The sequence below is a fragment of the Lepisosteus platostomus genome, chromosome 8 (genome assembly GCF_059453375.1).
Source record: "Lepisosteus platostomus isolate fLepPlt1 chromosome 8, fLepPlt1.hap1, whole genome shotgun sequence".
NCBI classification, from domain to species: domain Eukaryota; kingdom Metazoa; phylum Chordata; class Actinopteri; order Semionotiformes; family Lepisosteidae; genus Lepisosteus; species Lepisosteus platostomus.
Window position 1 is genome coordinate 28,458,246 of NC_142618.1, and position 20,310 is coordinate 28,478,555.

A 20,310-nucleotide genomic window follows, 5' to 3' on the forward strand; every position below is an offset into this window, starting at 1 on the left:
AACATTTGGGTGTTTGAAAGAAAACAAACAATTCTTGATACTGACGGTGTGTTTTGTGTTTGTGTTCGGTATATTCTGAGTCTTGTGGAATCGATGTAGAAAAATTAGATATTTGAGATATTATGAGAATAAAGTTTTGGTCTCTTTCTTATTCTATCAGACTTATATTTTGCTTGCACTTAAAGCTTATATCGTGTAATGTGGTAAACTATCAAATTTTTCAAAAGCAGGCATGCAGGATGCTCATTTCATTTGTAGGTCACTTGTGTTTACAGCATAGCGAAGTAAGAACTTTATTGTCCTGAATTTCCTGGAGAAATCACATGTGTGAGTACCAGCCATGATGCAACAAGGCTTTTGTTTCCTAGCAAATACGTTGGGGATCCATGGCGTAATAACTTTCCATTAATACTGTATATCAGATAGTAAAATGGTTTATTTAGGAAATTTCATGCTAATTCAACGCATAATGTTTACTTACAGTACGTGTTTTTATTTTAAATATTGATTGACTTGGCTTAGTGTCAATGGTGGAGTAGTAAATTTAAATCAAAAGGTTTCATTTTTGCATGTACAAGTTAACTTCTTCAAGTTCCTGAAATTGCCAGCAGTTTTATTGACATTGAAGTTGCCAAATTACTGTAATATTGCTCTGCATGGCCTCAGGATGAGGAAGTCTAATTCAACCTATCATAAACTACGAGTGTGGAATAATGAATGATAATATGATAACATGTTATTGCAGTCCATTCATGTCATTCTATGATACTGCAAAGGAACAAGTAATAGGTTTATTCCATGCTGAAAAGAGAAGAGGGAAAACACGTTTCTGCTGTGAAGCCTTCTTCAGGGCAGACAGCAAAGATTAAATAGCACAGAAGAACATTAGCTGGGAGAGGGGAGGAGGCAGGAGGGGCAGAGAGGCAGAGAGGCTACCCAGGAAGTTTGAAGTGTGAAGAAAGGTGTGAAGTCAAAACCTGCATGAGAATAGAATTCTATGATGCTGACAACTTTAGCACACTGAATCATTCTCCACCTAATTCTGCCTAATTTAAGGAAAAGTCAACTGAATTCATTTTCTAAATAGAAATTATGATCCAGTTGATTCACTTGTTTGCATTCCCTAAACTTTAAAAATGATCAGACTCAATGTAATATTTTGCTACTTGTATAACACTAAAAACATCTAAGACTCCTAGTCTTCAATGCAATCTGTTTTTCATAGTCAATTAAACTATTTAACTATTAGTTTTGTTTACTTTACTCAGTTATTTCCATTCAGTATTGCATTAAAATTACCATATAATAGCTATTTGTTTCACTTTAAATTAAGTTTGATCAAATGGAGGTTTGTATTTTGCTAAACAAATTGCTTTGCAACATTTCATTTTGTTTGCTTGTTTTCTTAAACAACTAAGATCTGATCAACATGTGTTAGCAGCTCCTGCAAACTGGAATGCTGTTGCCAGATAATGCAATAATTATTTAGAAATTAATATATATATACTGTATATATTTTAATTCAGAAAAATAAAAGTTAGTAGGTCAACTCTAAGGTAGGTTTTGATATCCCTCTTTCAATTTCAAAACAAAGATTTGGAGAAGGAGTTTTAAAATCAACAATTCAGTTACTGATCTGCAATAGAAGAGCAAATGTACTGTGTAATTGTATATATATTATTCCAATTTACTATACTTGTTGATTTTACATACTGTCAAAGCGACTGGTTTTATTTGTTATGGACACATCCACATGAATTTAAAAAGTGCTACTTTGGATAAAAGGTTTCTAGTGCAAGGTACCACTAAGAAACATCTTAGTGCACCTCAAGACACAAAAACAAGCAAACAATAAAGCTTGTAGTGTGTTCCTTTCACCAAGTATGTGCAGTAATACTTTACCTGAACAAGACTAAAAAACACACAAAAAATATTTCATAACAAATATAAAACCATGCATAATATTGTACACACCATTGTGGCAAATTACATTGCAGATATCCAATTATTTAGAATGGTTGATAACTGTTTCAACTGAATAAGAGTTTCAGCTGGAAGATAAGAGCAGACCTGCAGGCAGAGAGTAAGGTGACAGTGAAGAAAGACAATTATGAACTTGAGAGCCGATAAGAACTTTCTGAACATGCAGCTCTGAAACAGTGGAAGTGATATTCTGTAGTGAAACTTTAGCTACTGTACATGTTATTTATGCATTTTGTTATATTATGTTGTGTAATGTTTATGAAGGAGTCACTTCAGTAAACCCTTACCAGATTTTCTTAACGTAGTTGTTATTCTATAACATTATTCCATAAGTTATTCTATAGCTCTGTTAAAAACACATTAAAAAGTATAAAAGTGAAATGTATTGGTGGAGTAAAGGAAAAGAATTGGGTGTGTATTTCATTATTATGCAGATGTCAGTGATAAACCAAAACCTGTATCTAGAGGATTATTGCAATAACTGAATACTCTGCACATATAATGTGGTCAGAAGCAAACACAGTGATCCATCAATTATTACAAGGTAATGAAATCTAAATTGGGGTGAGGAATCTACTTTTTCGATAGTTTATTATATAATCATGTAATTATTTTGCATTATACTGTAACAATATAATTACATTTTCTGTGGCACCAACATGAACCCAGAATATATAAAGCAACGTAATCTTTGCTCTATATACTCCAGAATTCCTGAATTGTAGGCTTTCTTCTAAACATTTTAGATGAGACTAAACTAAAAGAAATATAGAATATGTTGCAAATTAGTGTTCAAGTGCCATTTCTGGGTACAAAAGATGTTGGTTTGTACAGTTTCTGAGTTCTGTTTGTAAGAAATATGACTTTGTAAGATAAGAATACATTTTTTTCTTTAATTACGTGTGTTACATTAAAATATGTGCTACACTAAGATTTGTGTTTATAATAAAATACACACAGTATTATAACCAAAGTTATTACAAACAAAAAAAATGTGGTGTAAATCAATGAAAAGAGAAGTATAATCTTTATTTGCAGGTATTTAGAGATAACTAAGCTTCATAGCACAATCACTGTATTAATTAATAAACATGAATAGCAAACTTCAGTTACAAAACCAAAACTCCTTTCACATTTTTTCACACATCTGCTTGTTTAGTATTTATAAAATGTGCTACTAATAAATTTGATGTCATAAAATGAATGCAGATAGTTTAATGATATTTGTTCATAGCTTAAATGCACATAACTAAAATAATAAGAATATAATTGATCCTTACTAAAACCGTTTATGGAATTAACATTTACTGGATTTCAGTTCAACAGAACTTTGGTTATTCCAATGATCACTTAGGCAAGGCTTATTTTGTGTAATAAAAAGCTTTGGATAGGTTCTATGGTAAACTGCTACGCTTACTGAAAATCAAGTGACCTGGAAATCAAAACAAAGAACTACCAGACTTTCGCCTATGGCAGCACATTTGTAAAGGAGGGGAGAGTTTTACTTTACTTGTGGTGGACAGTTGGTATGTAGTATTTTTCATTGCTTTCAGTGTAGAACTTTCTCAGTTCTTTCATTTGTGTTCTTTAGAATAGCACCCAGTATGTTTGCTTTATGGCCGCTTTCCATAAATATGGCAGTGTTTTACATTTTTTGCTATCCTAAAAGATAACATTTTATTTCAATCTGTACTCTGATTCTGTCCACCACCATTGCAAATGTAACATGTCCCCGCCACACAGTTTTTCAATAGTGAATATTAGAGCTTGGGTAAAATGTATGATGAGAGGCTTGTCTTTATTGCCAAATTTATTCCCTGCTTGCTCATGAAATATATGGGTATGGTTCTGAAATGTAGCCAGTAACCACTTCTTTTTTAAGACCCATGTGAAGTACTATATTAACATGTCACATCGTACTTCTAACAACAACTAAAATAGGTTTCTTGTGTTGTAAATACATATTTATTTCTCACCTCCACAAATGATGTTTTTCTTTATACTGTGCTATTCAAGCCCTTCCTATGGTGTCCAATTGTGTGAAATTACTTGACTTAGTGATGCATTGTAAACATAAAAACTAAACAGAAACTTTGCATTAAGATCTAAAAGTTCTAATGTTGTCTCATCTGAGAAAAATCCATTAAGGATTTGAGTTGTTCTTGTAGTAATTGCTTCCTTCTTGCTCTCTGACAGTCTTTCATTTTAATTATCTATTAAGTTCTTTCTTTTTGTTTTTATTTTGTATATATAACATATTAATTGCTTGAGTACTTTAAAGTGTCATGATTGCAGCCTTTAATGCAAAAAAAAAGAAAACTGTGAAAGAGTCTGTGTATATTTGCAAAGCACTATACCTATGTGTTCCCAATTTTGCTATAACATGTGCAGTATTCAAATGTATTTTGGAAAGTTTAGGAATCCTGTATTGTCAAATCTGAACATAACTCCAGTACGAAGCAAATGAAGTAAAATATTTCACAATTCATTCTAAACAGAGTGAAATCGCCAGTGGCAATTAAAAGAAAACGACATATTGTGAAATATTCTTTAGAATAAAGAGTCCAGTTGCACTGAAACTAAAAAGGGCCTCTAACTGTCAAATGTTCCAAACACTAAGCAAATGGGAAGTTATACAGGATGTTGCAATTTGTGTGCAAGAAACTAAAGCAACCACAGAAGAATAAAAAGTTAAGTATATGCTTTGGAATTTACAGAACCCTTTACATTCTTTTTTTTGTAATAATAATATTTGTAATAATGTATATGTAATTCAAAAACTATTGTGGTTAGGTGGCTTCTTCAATAAACTATTAGAAACAAATGATAGAGGGATAGTAAGTTAAAATATTTTAATAGAACTGCTAGCCAGTGCATTTATTGCAGCGCCATTTTACATTTTACATATGCTTACTGTAAAGTATATATATATTTGTAGGAAATAGCTTGAGCCACTTTTGACACCCTGCTGGGCATGTTATCACATGATCTTTTAAGCAGACAGGCCCAGGAAAACAGAGGCACAAATGCAGATTCAAAATAGTACAATTTTTTACCTCCTACACTGCTAAATAAAATAAAAGGCAAACACCAAAACAAAGCGAATCAAACAAAACCCTTGCTCCTTTTTGAGCTCCTGGCTAGACTTTTTAAGTCCTTAACTATCACAACCGCGCAGCTAAGCTGTTTACTGGCTTCAAAACACTCAGTCTCTCTCCCAGAGACTCTCCACAAACTTACAAAGTCTCAAAGCTCAAACTCCTTTGTTCCACACTCCCGCGGTAAGTCCTTCTTCTTCTTCTGATGAATGGAGCGCACAGAGTGTCTGTCTTTTGACCTTCCAACCAACAGTGGGAAGCTAGTACTTCCTGTTTTTTAAATTGTCACCTGACCAATTGTGTTCCAGCAAATGGTCAATTGAATGAGGGTAGCTGCTCATTCCCCACAACATTCTAGGGTGTGTGGCCCAGACCAGAATATCCATTTGTCTGGACTCACTGCCCTCTCACACATCATTTGTTCCCACGTTGACATTTCAGAAAATCTGAAGGGACACAGGAGAACGTCTCTTCAATGACAGAACAGGCAGAAATGGATTCTTGTACTTTCAATAATTGTGAAGTTGGATAAGAGCCTCAGCCAAGCATACTCTCCAATCATCTTGGATTTCCTTGCCATCGGGCTAAGATCATGCTTTGACAAGTTGCTGCTTCGATAAGTTGCATCCTGCTGCTCCTGTCTGCAGTTACATCATAAGTTTAGTTTTGCTACAAATGCAGCAAATACAGGATGGTTGTCTAGCTCCTGGGTGAAGCAGAAATATAAGTCTAATATACAGTGCAGTCCATAAGTATTTAGACAGTGACACAATTTTTGCTGTTTTGGCTCTGTGCTCCAGCACATTGGATTTAAATAAAACAATTACTATGAGGTTAAAGTGCAGAATGTCAGCTTTAATTCGAGGGTGTTTACGTCTATATTGGGTGAACCATATAGGAATCAAAGCCCTTTTTATACATAGACCTCCCATTTCATGGGACCACAAATAATTGGGCACATTAATATAATCTTAAATCAAATTTGGCATGTTTTCAAATCCTTTGCAATTGATGACCGCTTGATGTCTGCAACCCACAAATATCCCCAGATGTTGGGTGACTTTCTTTGTGATGCTCTGCCAGGTCTGTAATTCAACCATTTTCAGTTCCTGCTTGTTTCGGGGGCTTTTTGCTTTCAGTCTTGTTTTCAGGAAGGGGAATGCATGCCCAATGGAATTCAGGTAGGGCGATTGACTTGGCCAGTCAAAAACATTCCACTTTTTTACCCTGAAAAGCTCCATAGCTGCTTTAACACTATGTTTGGGGTTATTGTCCTGTTGCAAGGTGAATCGCCTTCCAATGACTTTTGAAGCATTTGGTTGGATCTGAGCAGATAAGATGCTTCTTTACACTTCAGAATTCGTCCTGCTGCTGCTGTCTGCAGTTACATCATCAATAAGGTCAAGTGAGCCAGTTCCACTGGCAGCCATACATGCCCAAGCCATGACACTACCTTCACCATGTTTCACAGATGCGTCGGTATGCTTTGGATCATGAGCAGTTCCATTTTTCTCTTTCCATCACTCTGGTACAGGTAAATCTGCATCTCATCTGTCCATAAGGCTTTTTTTTCCCAGAACTCTAGAGGCTTTTTTATGTACTTTTTAGCTAACTGTAACCTGGCCTTTCTGTGGCCTTTTACCAGTGGTTTGAATCTTGTGGTGAGCCTTCTGAAATTATGCTGGTGTATTCTTCTTTTTATGGTAGTCTTTGACACCTCTATGCCTACATCCTGGAGAGTGTTCCTGATCTGTTCAACAGTCGAAAAAGGGGTTTTCCTTTCATAATCTACCAGGTCGTTTGCTATTGCTAAGCTCACCAGTGTGTTCTTGCTTCTTAACAATGTACCAAACAGTTGATTTTGACTCACCTAATGTTTTGGCTGTGTCTCTGATTGATTTACAGTATTCTTATTTTTCAGCCTCACGATGGCCTGCTTTAGTGGCATTAACACTTCTTTGGTCGGTCCTTATGTTGAGAAACAACAGCAACAGACTCCAGATGCAAATTACACATCTAGAATCAACCCTAGACCTTTTGTTAGCTCTCCTGTGCATGAACTAATGATGCAACAACACACAGCTGGCCAAGAAACAACTGAGCAGCCAATTGTCCAGTTACTTTTGGTCCCCTAAAATGGGAAGACTATGTATAAAAAGGACTGTGATTCCTATATGGTTCACCCAATATAGACGTAAATACCAACAAATTACAGCTGACATTCTGCACTTTAATCTCATAGTCATTGTTTCATTTTAAATCCAATGTACTGGAGTACAGAGTCAAAACAACAAAAATTGTGTCACTGTCCAAATACTTATGGACTGCACTGTATATATATATAAAATAGCTATTAATAATTAAAATATAATATCTATTAGCAATATCCCAGAACCTTGAGAGACCTACAGAAAAATTGCTGAGTGGGCAAAACCTGTAACAAGCCTATATGCACAGTTGGTACAGACTTACCCAAAAAGTCTTTCAACTGTAATTACTGACAAAAGTTATTCCACCAAATATTGAATTCGCACCTCTGAAAACTTATGTATTTTATTATTTTCCCTTTCTTTTTTTCTCACATTTACTGTAGCTTATCATAGACTTACAGTAATAATCATTTTGAACAAGCAGGTTTTGAATGTAATATGACATTTAAAACATCACTTTGTCATTTCAGGAAGGGCCAGAACACTTTTGCAAGACTTGAAAGACACTGTAGAAAGAAAATGACTGTTGTCTCTAACTGCAATGTTTATTTTAATTTCTTTCTTTTTGCTTTTTATGTGAGAAAAAATTAAGAGATGAGAAATTCCCTCAAGGCAGTTCATGTTGATGTACAATTGTTGGACAAAATGCACTGCCCATGATAATGTGTAACTTGATTTCTGAATGTGATGAGTGTATTTGCAATTAAGAAAATGGTCAACCTTTGCGGATTCAATACTGCTTAATTTGCTGGAGTATAAGAGAAAATTACTCATATTTAACTACTGTAGGAAAATAATGTACCATGATTATACATTTAGAGTAAGTACCAGCAGTCAATGCGCGTAAAAAGAGACATACAGTAAATACATTTGTAGGTGTTTGGTACCTCTGAGGAAAAAGCTCAATCCAGTCACCAGTTCATGTCACATACTGTATTTTTCCAGTATTTGACCATTCATTTCTACAGGAGAGATTTACAGGTGACATTGCACTACAATATGTCACTGAGGTAACTACCTGTAGTTGACTACTGTTTTAAACATAGTATGACATTGAGTTGTCTATATATACAGTGGCATGGAGTTTGCCACCTGAAGTCTAGTTTAAGCTGTGTGCTCACAATGATGGTGCATATTTGACTGACTACTTCTGAACTTTCTGTGGTGGCGAATCAGATGTCACTCTGTCTTAAAATAGGGTGACTATTCAATGAGTATTCCATAGCAGCAGCCTTGAAGTGGAAAAATAAATTGGAATATCTGACGTAATCAACATAAGGATATATAACCACACCCTTTTACAAAGTATATAATAAAAAGACTTTGTGTACTTTTGTACATCTGACAATGAGTACATGAGGAGTATTCATGTAAGGCTAGGGTTTCAGTCTTCTTAGGAATCTTTACTTTAAGGAACTAATTCTTACTCATTTTGAAATCCATTTAACAGTAGAATCAGTTTGTGAAACCTCAGGATTTTTGCTTTTTGTTCCTGTTTTAGAGGTTTGTTTAAAAAGAAATAAACATGTATATAGAAATATTGTTTAGCAATACCAAATTATATGCTTTTGACCTGTGCAGCAAGGTCTGGAAGTCTTTGCTAGATTCCTAAATAAAATCTACCTAAATAAAAGGTGTTATAATGCCAGTTCCATATATTTGTTTTTTTTTTTAGTTTTTCTTGTAATCTGTAATCTGTAATATAATCTTGTCTAAGATTGTTTGTGTAAGCTCTACTCAGAAATTAGATGTGCTCTGTTGCCAACAGCATTAAATATAACTGCAGTTATTTCCAGCGTGGTCTGTTGTAAACATTGTTAAATATAGCATGTAGCACAAGCTTAAATGTCCTTTCACTATTTCCATTTTGATGCTGAAGTAGTCTGTTTCTTCACATTCAGTAATTTAATGCCAAGGAAACACTAATGTATTTTGCGCTTGACCAAGTCTGTATTTCATAACAGCACTTAGTGAATAGCAATGTTCAGTGCAGTGAGAAAGAAGTAAGAGTGACAAAGTCATACTTTTCTGCCACCAGCTTGTGAATGTATTGTAATTTTCCATAACTTAAATAAAGTCTGAATTTTGTTCATCTTATTGGTATAAAACAGCTGGTTTCTTTCTGCATTTTCCTGTGAGTAGGAAAATCAAATATTATGTAAGAAAGAATAGTTGTGATTTCAGGTAACTTCACTGCACTGTATGTTTTTATTAACTCTGAAAATTGTGTGTTTTTTTTCATTATTGGTTCACAGTTTCTACAGCTGATGCCCAATGAGATTTGTGGTTAATACTGTCCTACTGACGGCGTCCCTCATGACACACCACAGCAATAACGGCTGTTCTGCTGTCTGGAACTCCTCCTTGTCCTGCTCTCCACATGATTCTGAAAAATCAAACCTGGAGGTACAACTTGGAATATATCTTTGCTTTTTAATGAGAACATCTAAGTTCTTCGTCATATTTGTCTCAGGTGCACTTTATCATATTTAAAGTATTCAAATGTTTTAAGTTTCCTAAAATCTTAGAACAAGCTCTGACCATTTAATTGAATGAATTCTGTCTGAGAATGTTTTCTTTTGCCTATGATGGGCCAATGTACTGTACATTAACACCACAGAGAGTAATGCTCTTAAACAGTTAATTTATGTTTTTGACATTTTAAAAATAGTTTTATCAATAAGCATCTTCAAGAGATTTAGCAAGTTTTGAGACAAACTTTTTGGATCGTAATATTATTAGTAGTATTAATACTATTAATAAAATAAAGACTAAACCTTCTCTTAAAAATAACAAACACATCTGATGATAGTTGTTTATAGTTCCATCCATAATATAACCCCATATTATAAATCATTCTTGTGACTTTTATTGGTATTATAAAAGGTATTTCTGAAGTATTTCAGCATTGATGTCTTTCTTATTAATTAAATTGATTTTAATTAACATAATAATCGTATTTATTGTTGACAAAAATCAACGTTTTAGTTCTTTCTTTATAATTTCCTATAACATTGGTAATGCTGTAAATTGTAAGTCTGAGTGGTTTACTCCCACTGATACAGTGATTAACAATGCTAACAATGCTTTATACTGTTCTATATCCTGTACTGTGCACGTGATATTTGTCTTTTGCAGGAGAAGTGGCTGAATGCCAGCACATCCCTTGTAGAGAATGAAAAGGCATTTCTGGACTGCCTGTCTGATCTCAATACTAATGTATTGCAGCATTTGCTGTACTACAGTAAGTTCTAAAATACTGTAATATATTCTAGCTCCATAATTTGAGATTTTAATTAGAGATTTCAATGAAAATAGTTGAGTGATTCTAAAACATTTTTGGCCATGGTAACGATCCTAAGATGTAATGGTAAGATTACCAAATTTCTCTAGTTTAAGGAGCTACAGTAGCATTGCTTAAACAGATGAGTTATGACGACAAAGGAACTTAATCTTTTCAGTATTCATGAAATATATCTTAGAACAAAATTCTCAGAACATGAAGCCATTTGGCTCATGTAGCCCAGTTGATTGCTAGTAACTAATCAATCTGAGATTCCCATCTATCCAGAACTCCACAACCCTCAGTGTAAAAAGTACCTCCTGTTCTCAGCTCTAAATGTTCTTTCAACCAGTTTCCACTAGAGTCATGTTTATGTTTCAATCCTGATTCCGAATAAGATCATTAGAGTTCGGACTTTGTGGATGGACTTTGTGAATAGCATTTGAGGAATTTGAAATTGATTTTACTTACTGTAGGCCAGGTTACCTCATATAGTATCTGCATGCTACCTGCATGCAATACTCTGCATTTGTCTGCACATAGCTTAGATTGTTGATCTAAATTAAGAAGAGAAGTGATTTTAATATGATCACTGTAGTACCACACTCATTATATCACTCCAGGTGCCTCAGCTTTCATCATTTATTTTTAAATGTTTTCTGTCCATTAACAAATCATTAATCCAAGTATACAGCACATCAAAAGAAATGTATCATTAGAACTATAACAAAGTTGAGTCATGAGCCCGCATGAAGGACAGCCAGTATGTTCCCAGGATTCAATCAATATAGTGCTATCAGAATGCCATCAATCACTTGTTGTGACATATTGTTTCTAATACAATAAGAAAATAGTCATAAAAAAGCAACATGATGATATATACTATAGATGACGCCTGTGGTTGTGGCCTGTAAAACATCTCAGATGGCAAGTGACAGTGTGTTGAATTAGTCTAGCCTCCAAGACTCCATTGCTCTCTTGATAAGATTTTCATATTGGTTCCTTTCTGGGTTTTCCTTTTTTGACTTTCACCAGGCTTGATGTGTTAAATGATCTAATTAGCAGTGCCCAATAAACACTTTCACTAATGAGGTGATTTAGCTGTTTTGCGTCACTCAAGTGTATCACAGTCAATCATGATTGAACAATTAAACTAAATGATGTCAAAACATTTAATCAGTATCTCTAATTTATATATTTTATTTTTCTAAAATCATAAATGATAAATGGTGATAATTGTTGTTTATATTTAGTTTACATTCACTTTCTTGAATGTGTACTGCCTGCAATATGGGTAGTCAGAAAAAAGGAACTGTACGATATCAAATGTTTTGTTATTGTGCATTATCGTTGCTTGTTTAAAGCAATCTAAGCTATTAGTTAAGCAAACTCTACCTTATAAATCTATACTTACTATCTTCCAGTATCCTATTTCCATACATATCATCCACTATTTATAATTATTTGTTGCCAAAGTTTGCATGTCATAATAGTAATTAGTCTATAATCACATTTTGTCACCCTTTTTATGGATAGGTAACCGCTGTCTTGAGTGACTGTGGGTATTTTATTAATATCAACACTTGCTTAAGTACAATTCATGTGTCATTTAGGAGTAGAGCATAATAGCATTTTGCCTATTTCCTGATGGTATCAGTCATTGTAAATGCTTCTCATATCTCTAACACTTCTGTTTTTCTATGATAATAGAATTTAATTTAGATCTTTGTCCTTCCTCACCCTGAAGCATGCTGTTTTATTCCATGGTGAACATCTGAATAAAATATTAATAGTGAAAAATGCTATTTTCCTTTCATTATTTAAAGGTTACCTAATTTATGCCCATCTTCAAAGATTTAACGGAATTTGTGTGGCCAATCCCAATAGTTATTTCAAGATAATTTCACTGAACAGAACACAGGTGCATAATGTAAAAGAAAACCAGTTTAAAAGTCAATACTAGACAACAGTACTAGACAAGACTTTTTTACAAAGATTTATCAACATTTAATGGGTACATGGAAACAAGAATGTTCTATGAATGTTCAAGAATCTAGTATTGACACCATGACAGTATCTCTTAATTTATAGGAAAATGATGAGCTAATTGTGCTGTTTTCCACATTAACTTTTCCTGTGCTTTTAAACAAACTTCCTTTTGAGTCAAGTCCAAAGAGAGGCTTTCTTGTACTACAGTACATACAGTATTTCCTTTTATCAGTTATCTTAATTTTTAAGCCATTTTAAGTTCATTATTATTATGGTTAGTTTACAAAGACAATGGAAAAAATAAACTTGTGGTACTATATTGACAATAGGAACATACAGATAATATCATATTATGTTATTCAGCAAGAAAGATTAAAATATCACTAAAGACTTTCTATTTATTCATATTATTTGCAACCAAACATAAAATTGCACTTAAACAGGTTCCAGCTGCTTTAGGTCCTGCCATAATGCTATAATAATGTAATGATATAATGATTTAAACCACTTTGTCTTTCAATAGGAATATTGGAATATAGCGCTCCTCAGAACTGATGTTATTTTGTTTCAGATTCAGTTGACCAGAAATGGGATATGCAGATGAAACAGGTCCTCCAGCTCAATGAGAAATTCCATGCACTCTGGGACCAGACTGGAGAGAGGTGTAAACATCTGAAGCAGCTGCTACACCAAAGCAATCCCATCACCATCAAGGACCTGTACATCGTCAGCAATACAGCAGGAGTCCAGGAGCTTTACATACAGTAAGTTGATGCTGCACTGTTAGCCCTAGAAACCAACAGCTGAGTTGAAAATCAGTGTGAATTTAAACAAACATATTCAGATTGGTAACAATCCCTGAAATGTCTGTGTAATGCATATAATCCATATCTTTGTAAATGAGTTATAAAAAAGTGTAGAAAATAGATAACACGATTCCTCTTAAACAGAAACAACTTTCAACAAATGAAAGTTCTTAACTGAAGTTCGGTAAATTTAACGACAGACAAGCCAATCTCACCCATCTGTTTTAAATCACAGACAATATCTTATTTTGCTGTATATACAGTATATAATTCTTGGATTTTTTTCATACTCCTCTCTCTGAATGGGGGAACCTTCTTGTTTTCTGGCCAGGAGGCTACCTCTTAACCCAGCATTTTAAGCCAAAACATCTGATTCTTGGTGTCAGTATTCTTCATGAAATTTCACCTCTATCAGTCAACAACATCAAAGAAAACACTACAGTTTATTTTTTATGCAATTGCTTCATTATTTTCATCACATCACCATCACTGTTTAATCAAATATGTATACATGTTTCTGACAAGATTATTTGAATTGGCAATCTTTTGCAGAATGGGTTATCAGATGCTCTCTAGTCATGTACCTCTGTGTAAGCGATCAGTATATAATTTGTCTATAGTTACGCTTACAATTAGAATCAAAGATTCAATTACAATTAAGGTTTCATATACAGTAGATTTGAAAAGACCACAGATAAGCTCCTCATTGCAGTTAGTAAACTAATTGCCAGAATCAGTGATATTATTTGTTTGAGGATGAACTATTCATGATGTGATGCAGATCAATTATACAGAAGCAGCCATTCAAAATGCACGGGCGATACCGCATTATTTTCCGGTGCGCTGTACACAGTCTACCGCGAGTTACCGGTAAATACCGCTAGTTACCGTAAATTCTCCTATAATACCGCAAGCAAAATAATAGTATCCGGAATTTCCGCAAGGTGGAGCTAATTAAGCTCAACCTCTCATGTTTGGGCTGTCGCCATCAAAGTCTTTAACGAAGATATTACTAATAGTATTAATAATGAATGACCTTGGACAAGCTGTAAGTGTAAACTCAAAGTATTGCCCTGGTCCACATTCTTTTTTTCATTGACCGTCTTTGTAAAAGTAACACCACAGCATTTCGCAATCACGCATTTGTTTCCAATCATGCAAAGTACAGTAATTTTTGAGAATCGATTCACCATGCCTTTCACATGCTCATAAAAGAGATTGATTTAGGAACATTAACATATTACCGTATGCAAACTGTACTGTATACAGTATGTATATGTATATTTAATGTCTTAACTGTGCCCGTTTAAGTATTGAATATTTATATGGAATTTTACCACTGAAGGGAAATCTTAGTGCCTAAGCATAAAAAGAATAGGAGCATACTGCAACGCGTGTGAAGGCCATAAACGATATTAATTTTGGAACTTAAACATACAGTATATGGCTGGTCTCGGTACTTTAAAGAAAACATACACACCAGTATTCCATTTCTCCCTAAACATTTTAAGCATCGAAGTCTTTAACTAACGTGATACCGGAGTCAACAAGCATAATTTTAGAATTTGATTAAAAGGGAATATAATATTGAATCGCGTATCTAAAGAAATTAATAACGATATAATTATATTCATGTTGCAAAAAAACTGCAACGGACATAAAAACTCCCTTGCTTTTAACAGAGCGTTCCATAATTTCTAACTACGAAAATTATTTAAACTGCGACACTTATCATTCAACCAGAGCTCGAAATATCACAAGGATCCTCTAGAGCACAGCAAAGACTGTATTAAAAGAATCGCGTATCTCAAGAAATTAATAAGATAGAATTATATTCGTGTACTGCGACAGGGCTGTGTAGGGCTGTTTCACCTCTGTCTTCATGTGACTCTATGTAAAAGCCATTTAGCAAAGAGGGGATGAGAAGAGTGACAAACTAGTATACAGTACAGTACTTTAGATCTTTTTTTCTGAACCAGGGAAAATCTGATCATGTTTCTCTATAACAATAATAAAAAACATTGCCACACCCGGACTGTTAAACCAGCGCATCAGCACGTCAAAGCCCATTGAGGAGCCGGGCGCAATAACTGTTTTGTCCCTTGATTTACTGATCTGCATTAATTACAGAAATCGAGTTCCTGCTCTTTGCAGACGACCTGGTCTTGCTGTCGCCCACAGAACAGAGGCTGCCTCAGAACCTGGCGCTGCTGGAGCAGCACTGTCAGACTCTGGTCTGGACAAGACCAGAGTTATGGTTTTCCAGAAAAAAAGCCAGACCCCCATTAGTCTTCCTGAGATCGTCGGATTATGAATGAATAAAAGCATCTTATTAAAAACGCTTTTGCGTTTGTCTGGGTATTTACTTTGTAATCTGTGGTTTACATCTACTGTATTGTTTTGAGATGCCACTTTTAAAGGTGATATGTAAAATAAAGTTTTTTATTATTGTTATAGAGAAACATGATCAGATTTTCCCTGGTTCAGAAAAAAAACAATTAAAATCTGTAATCTTTCCACTTGTATGTCATCGGAAAATACAAGAAGTTTCTGCTTTGTGCTAAGACATTAACGAGTACAACCCCCCTCTCTGCGGGAGTGCTGGCTGTGACGAATTAAACCGGTTTCACAAGTACCGAGACCAGCCATATACTGTATGTTTAAGTTCCAAAATTAATATCGTTTATGGCCTTCACATGCGTTGCAGTATGCTCCTATTCTTTTTATGCTCAGGTACTAAGATTTCCCCTCAGTGGTTAAATTCCATATAAATATTCAATACTACAAAGGGCACAGTAAAGACGTTTACTGTTAATCTTTCTACGACAGACCAACGGACCACGAGTGCCCCTGTCGGTCAACCAATCACGTACCGCGGTACCGCGCGTCATCGTGCGTCACAATGCGCAACGCCTTAGCCAATTACCTCTGGTACGTGTGTGTACCGCGCACTTTGAATGGCTGCATCTGTATATACAGTATACTGAACAGTATATAGATCGGCCTTATGTTGTAAGGCGAGCCTGCATTAAACTAGAACTGACAAAAAGAGGAGCAGATGGTGGAGTGCTTAAACTTCAGCCCTAAAATGTATTATGTCTAAGTGAATATCTGTTTCTGCTTTGCAGATACTTCTCAGCATTCACAAACCTTGAGGTAGTGGGAGGTTTTGATTATCTTGCAAAAAAGACAAGGTATGGAATGCATTGATTCAATATTTAACAGCATTGTTAATAGTCTGAAAGTAGAATTAATACAGAATTCTGTTGATTTCAGTCTTTCTGGTAATTAATGATTATCAAACCTCAGTGTTGTGATAGGCTTTGACTAAGGTGTTAAAATAAAATCTTACATTGTTACACAGGAACATTTTTTACAAAGTGCAATTACTGTTTTTTGCCCATCTTACATTGCTTTTTTCTGTACATTTCTTCTGTACATTTTACAAAAGCCATTTTGCTTCTGATTGTGTTGTTTACAGTTATAATTATCTTACAGCCTGGCATGACTGACCATCAAACATAAGAAAGTAAAATAATTCAGCTGTATTTGTTGTTCTAATTGCAATTTCTTGTTATGCTTGTTACTTACTTTAACTAATGAAGCAATGGAAAATGTATATTAGTGTCTGATAAAATTCAAAGGGACATCGTAGCATTAGTGTCTTTTCAGATCACAGATACCATTATTTGAGATTCTTATTATTTGTACCTGGACTAAACAGGATATGTCCCTTTGATTTCTATTGTTTTATGATTTTTTCCAGATACATTTTTGTTGATTCTGTTCATTATTATTTGCACTGAGAATTTGAATCTTTAATCTGCAGCAATTACTGGAAAAAGAATAAGATAAACCTCAGCAGGTTTTTCTTCAGTTCCGAAAAACCTGAAAGCTCAGTGTCGGTAAGCCTCTACAGAGTCCTTCATGAGCGCATCAGAGACCAGGTCACGCAGTACATCCTTATCCTTAAACGTCTCTGCCAGTCAACTGAAAAGGTACACATGAACTGAATGAACCTGTTTACACTATATACAGTACATTAGGTAACTTTCATGATAATTAAGGTTACAAATGTACTTAACAGATACTTAACACTTAACAGATTAAAACAGTGCAGTCATTTCTTAAAAGAAATGATCTACTCTAAATTAAAGGGAAGGAAGTTTAATCAATGAATTCTTTGATTAAAAGAGCACATTTTTAGCAGGACCTGAACGACATTTCTCTTCTATAAAGTACCTTGCAAAAATATTCAAACCCTTCCAATAGTGTCCCGTATTGTGACAGGATACATACACAGTTTTTAAACTTAATATTATATTCAAAACCTGAATGCACAAATTGAAGTCTTCTAAGAGTAAGATAAGTTATAGTAAATGTCAGCTAAAACTAAAGAAAAAAAATGAAATACGATGATTCCATAAGACTATGTCTTTATCAACTTCACCTGTCAGTTTGGTGCAATTTTCACCAGTTATTCTTAGCAGATTTGCCCACACTCGCTCCAGTTGCTTGATGATTCCTTATGGACAGCAGTTTTTAAGTCTTTCCACAGATTCTCAAAAGGTTTTACCAGTTAGGAGTTTGACTGGTTCCCTCAGGGACATTCACTTTATTATTCTTAAACCACTCCAGTATAGCTTTGGCCTTGTACTGCATTCTTCTGTATTCTCTTGTAGTCATTCTCCTGCTGGATGGTTATTTTGTGCTTCAGTTTTAGGTCCTTAAAAGACTGAAACTGGTTTTCTTTTAAGATTTGTCTATATGTCCACCTATTTTCCTGTCAGTCTAGAAAATCTTCTCAGTCCATGTTGATGACACCCACAACATGCTTGACAGTAGGGGTAAGGGTTACTGGGCCATGCACCGTGTTGTTTGCACTTGACATTAGACTTTGCATTTAGATTAAATAGTTCCAATTTTGTCTTGTCAGACCACAAAACCAATTTTGCCGCATATTTGCAGTATTAACTAATTGTTTTACTATAAACTCCATGTAAGTGTTTTTAGTAATGGCTTCCCTGTTGCCAATCTGCCATACAATTTTTTCTGCCCTACTGTACTTTACTGTAGATCTGTGCCTTTCTGCAACTTTATCTCTGAATTATTTTAATAGCAAATTTATCTTTATGGACGAATCATTGCTGGAAATGCACTGCCTGAATAAGGGACTTTGTAGAGACATACTGTACATTTTGATTCTGTATTCACGAGATCCTTAATTATTACGTACAGACAGAAGCCACCCAACTAATTGTGCCTCTCCACAAGTTAATATTGTGCACCCACAGTAAATTAATTTAAGTTTGCAACAGGAAAAAGTTTAATTATGCAAGCATGATTTTTTCATTTTCTTTCATTATCTATTAATTGCACATTAATTATCTATTTACTTCTTTTTTTTTTTTGCTTTGAATATAGTCAAATATGAATTACTACTTCTCATAACTATGAGCTTTAAAGCAAAAAATGTGATAACCACATAGGGTTTGAATATTTTTGCAAGGAGATGTACAGTATGTAACAGTATAATAGCAGCATGTTATGCTTTTCAAAACAAAAACTATTTTTAACCAACTTGTCTGATTTTAAACAATTTTACTTCAGTGCCAATCTGAAATAAAGAATTACAAATTATAACTAATTTAGAAGAAAAAGATTAATATAAATATGTAAAATAATGGCACATTAACTAAATCTAATACCAAAATTAATACTTACTGCTTATATTATATAATGAAGCATTACTTGGATTTCTACATTACATTTAGAAATGTAATTATATGTTAATAATTAACAATTAAGCATAATAGTGCTAGTTTCAATTTGCTGTATAACTGAAGAAAGAATTTGTCAAAAGAGCTAACAATATCCATAAACCACATATGGAATGTATATTGCAGATAATGGTGAATTAAAATATGAGGTTTTGAATTATTTTTAAGTACAGGTGACAATATTTTAGACATTTTAAAAGAGGAGAAATTAACCACTTCGAACTTTCCACTTAGTGGCTTTTCAATATTTAATGTGATAAGAGACTTTTTGTGTGAGTTCTTTAAATGTTTTTCTTGTTCCTCAGCTACAGTATAACAGTCATTGTGATTTTAGCCTACAGGTGTTCAGGAATTGAATGAAGCTCTTAAGGGGTATATCGACCTACAAAGTCACATCAGTCAACTTCTGGATGATGCTTCCCTTACAAAGGTCCTGTGGAAATCTCTGGGGCAGAAATTATCAGTAAGAGCTTTTACGTATCATAAATATCTGCATGTCAAAGCAATTTTGTTTCACTTTTTAAATTTAAAGTGACTAAAGGATTAATAACATTTTGGGCTGCACTGATAATCAGTCATCATAACAGATAAATATAAGGCAATTGTGACATTTTTTGACATTGTCAGTTTCTGTAGATTAGCAAGCAACATGAACCTATATTCATAACTGAACCTTTCCCTGCATAAACTATAACGTCCGTTATGATGTGCTTATTATATTTCACTATGTATCACACCAACCCAATAACATGACTTTTTTTTCTTTGTAGTAATGAAAAGGGTGTTTCAAATTAGAATCAAATCAGTTTTGCAGCTACAACGGATTCAAGAAAATGTATTCTGCTTCTTGTATGTACTGGTTACTTTACTTATCTTGGCCAAAAAAAGCATTATTTGAAATAAGGTGTAACTGTTGCTCGACATAATGAAAAGTCTGCTACACCAAATAATGCTCTGGTCTGTAGCTAGGATACTGCATTCTTGCACTTTCACTGATTATTATTTATTTAATTTACTTAACTTAAAATGGTGGGAAGCAGAGTGGCTAGATTTAGTTTCTGGGGTGCAATTTTTATTTGTATTTTCTCCCCATGTTTGTCTGGGTTTCCTCCCACAGTTCAAAGACATGCTTGTAGGTTAATTGGTTACCTGGAAAATTAT

At 34.3% G+C, this 20,310-nt stretch overlaps 1 protein-coding gene across 2 annotated transcripts in view; it reads left to right on the top strand.

The window, feature by feature from the left end:
• LOC148657156 (ALS2 C-terminal-like protein) overlaps nt 1-20,310 on the top strand; it is a 56,744-nt gene that overhangs the window by 2,042 nt on the left and 34,392 nt on the right. For both annotated transcript variants that reach the window (XM_088643040.1, XM_088643041.1), the window contains exons 2-7: nt 9,547-9,697; nt 10,430-10,535; nt 13,135-13,327; nt 16,498-16,563; nt 17,199-17,367; nt 19,484-19,612. In XM_088643040.1, the coding sequence (XP_088499166.1) occupies nt 9,566-9,697; nt 10,430-10,535; nt 13,135-13,327; nt 16,498-16,563; nt 17,199-17,367; nt 19,484-19,612 (795 nt within the window). In that variant the 5' untranslated portion in view covers nt 9,547-9,565. The remainder of the gene's footprint in view (nt 1-9,546; nt 9,698-10,429; nt 10,536-13,134; nt 13,328-16,497; nt 16,564-17,198; nt 17,368-19,483; nt 19,613-20,310) is intronic.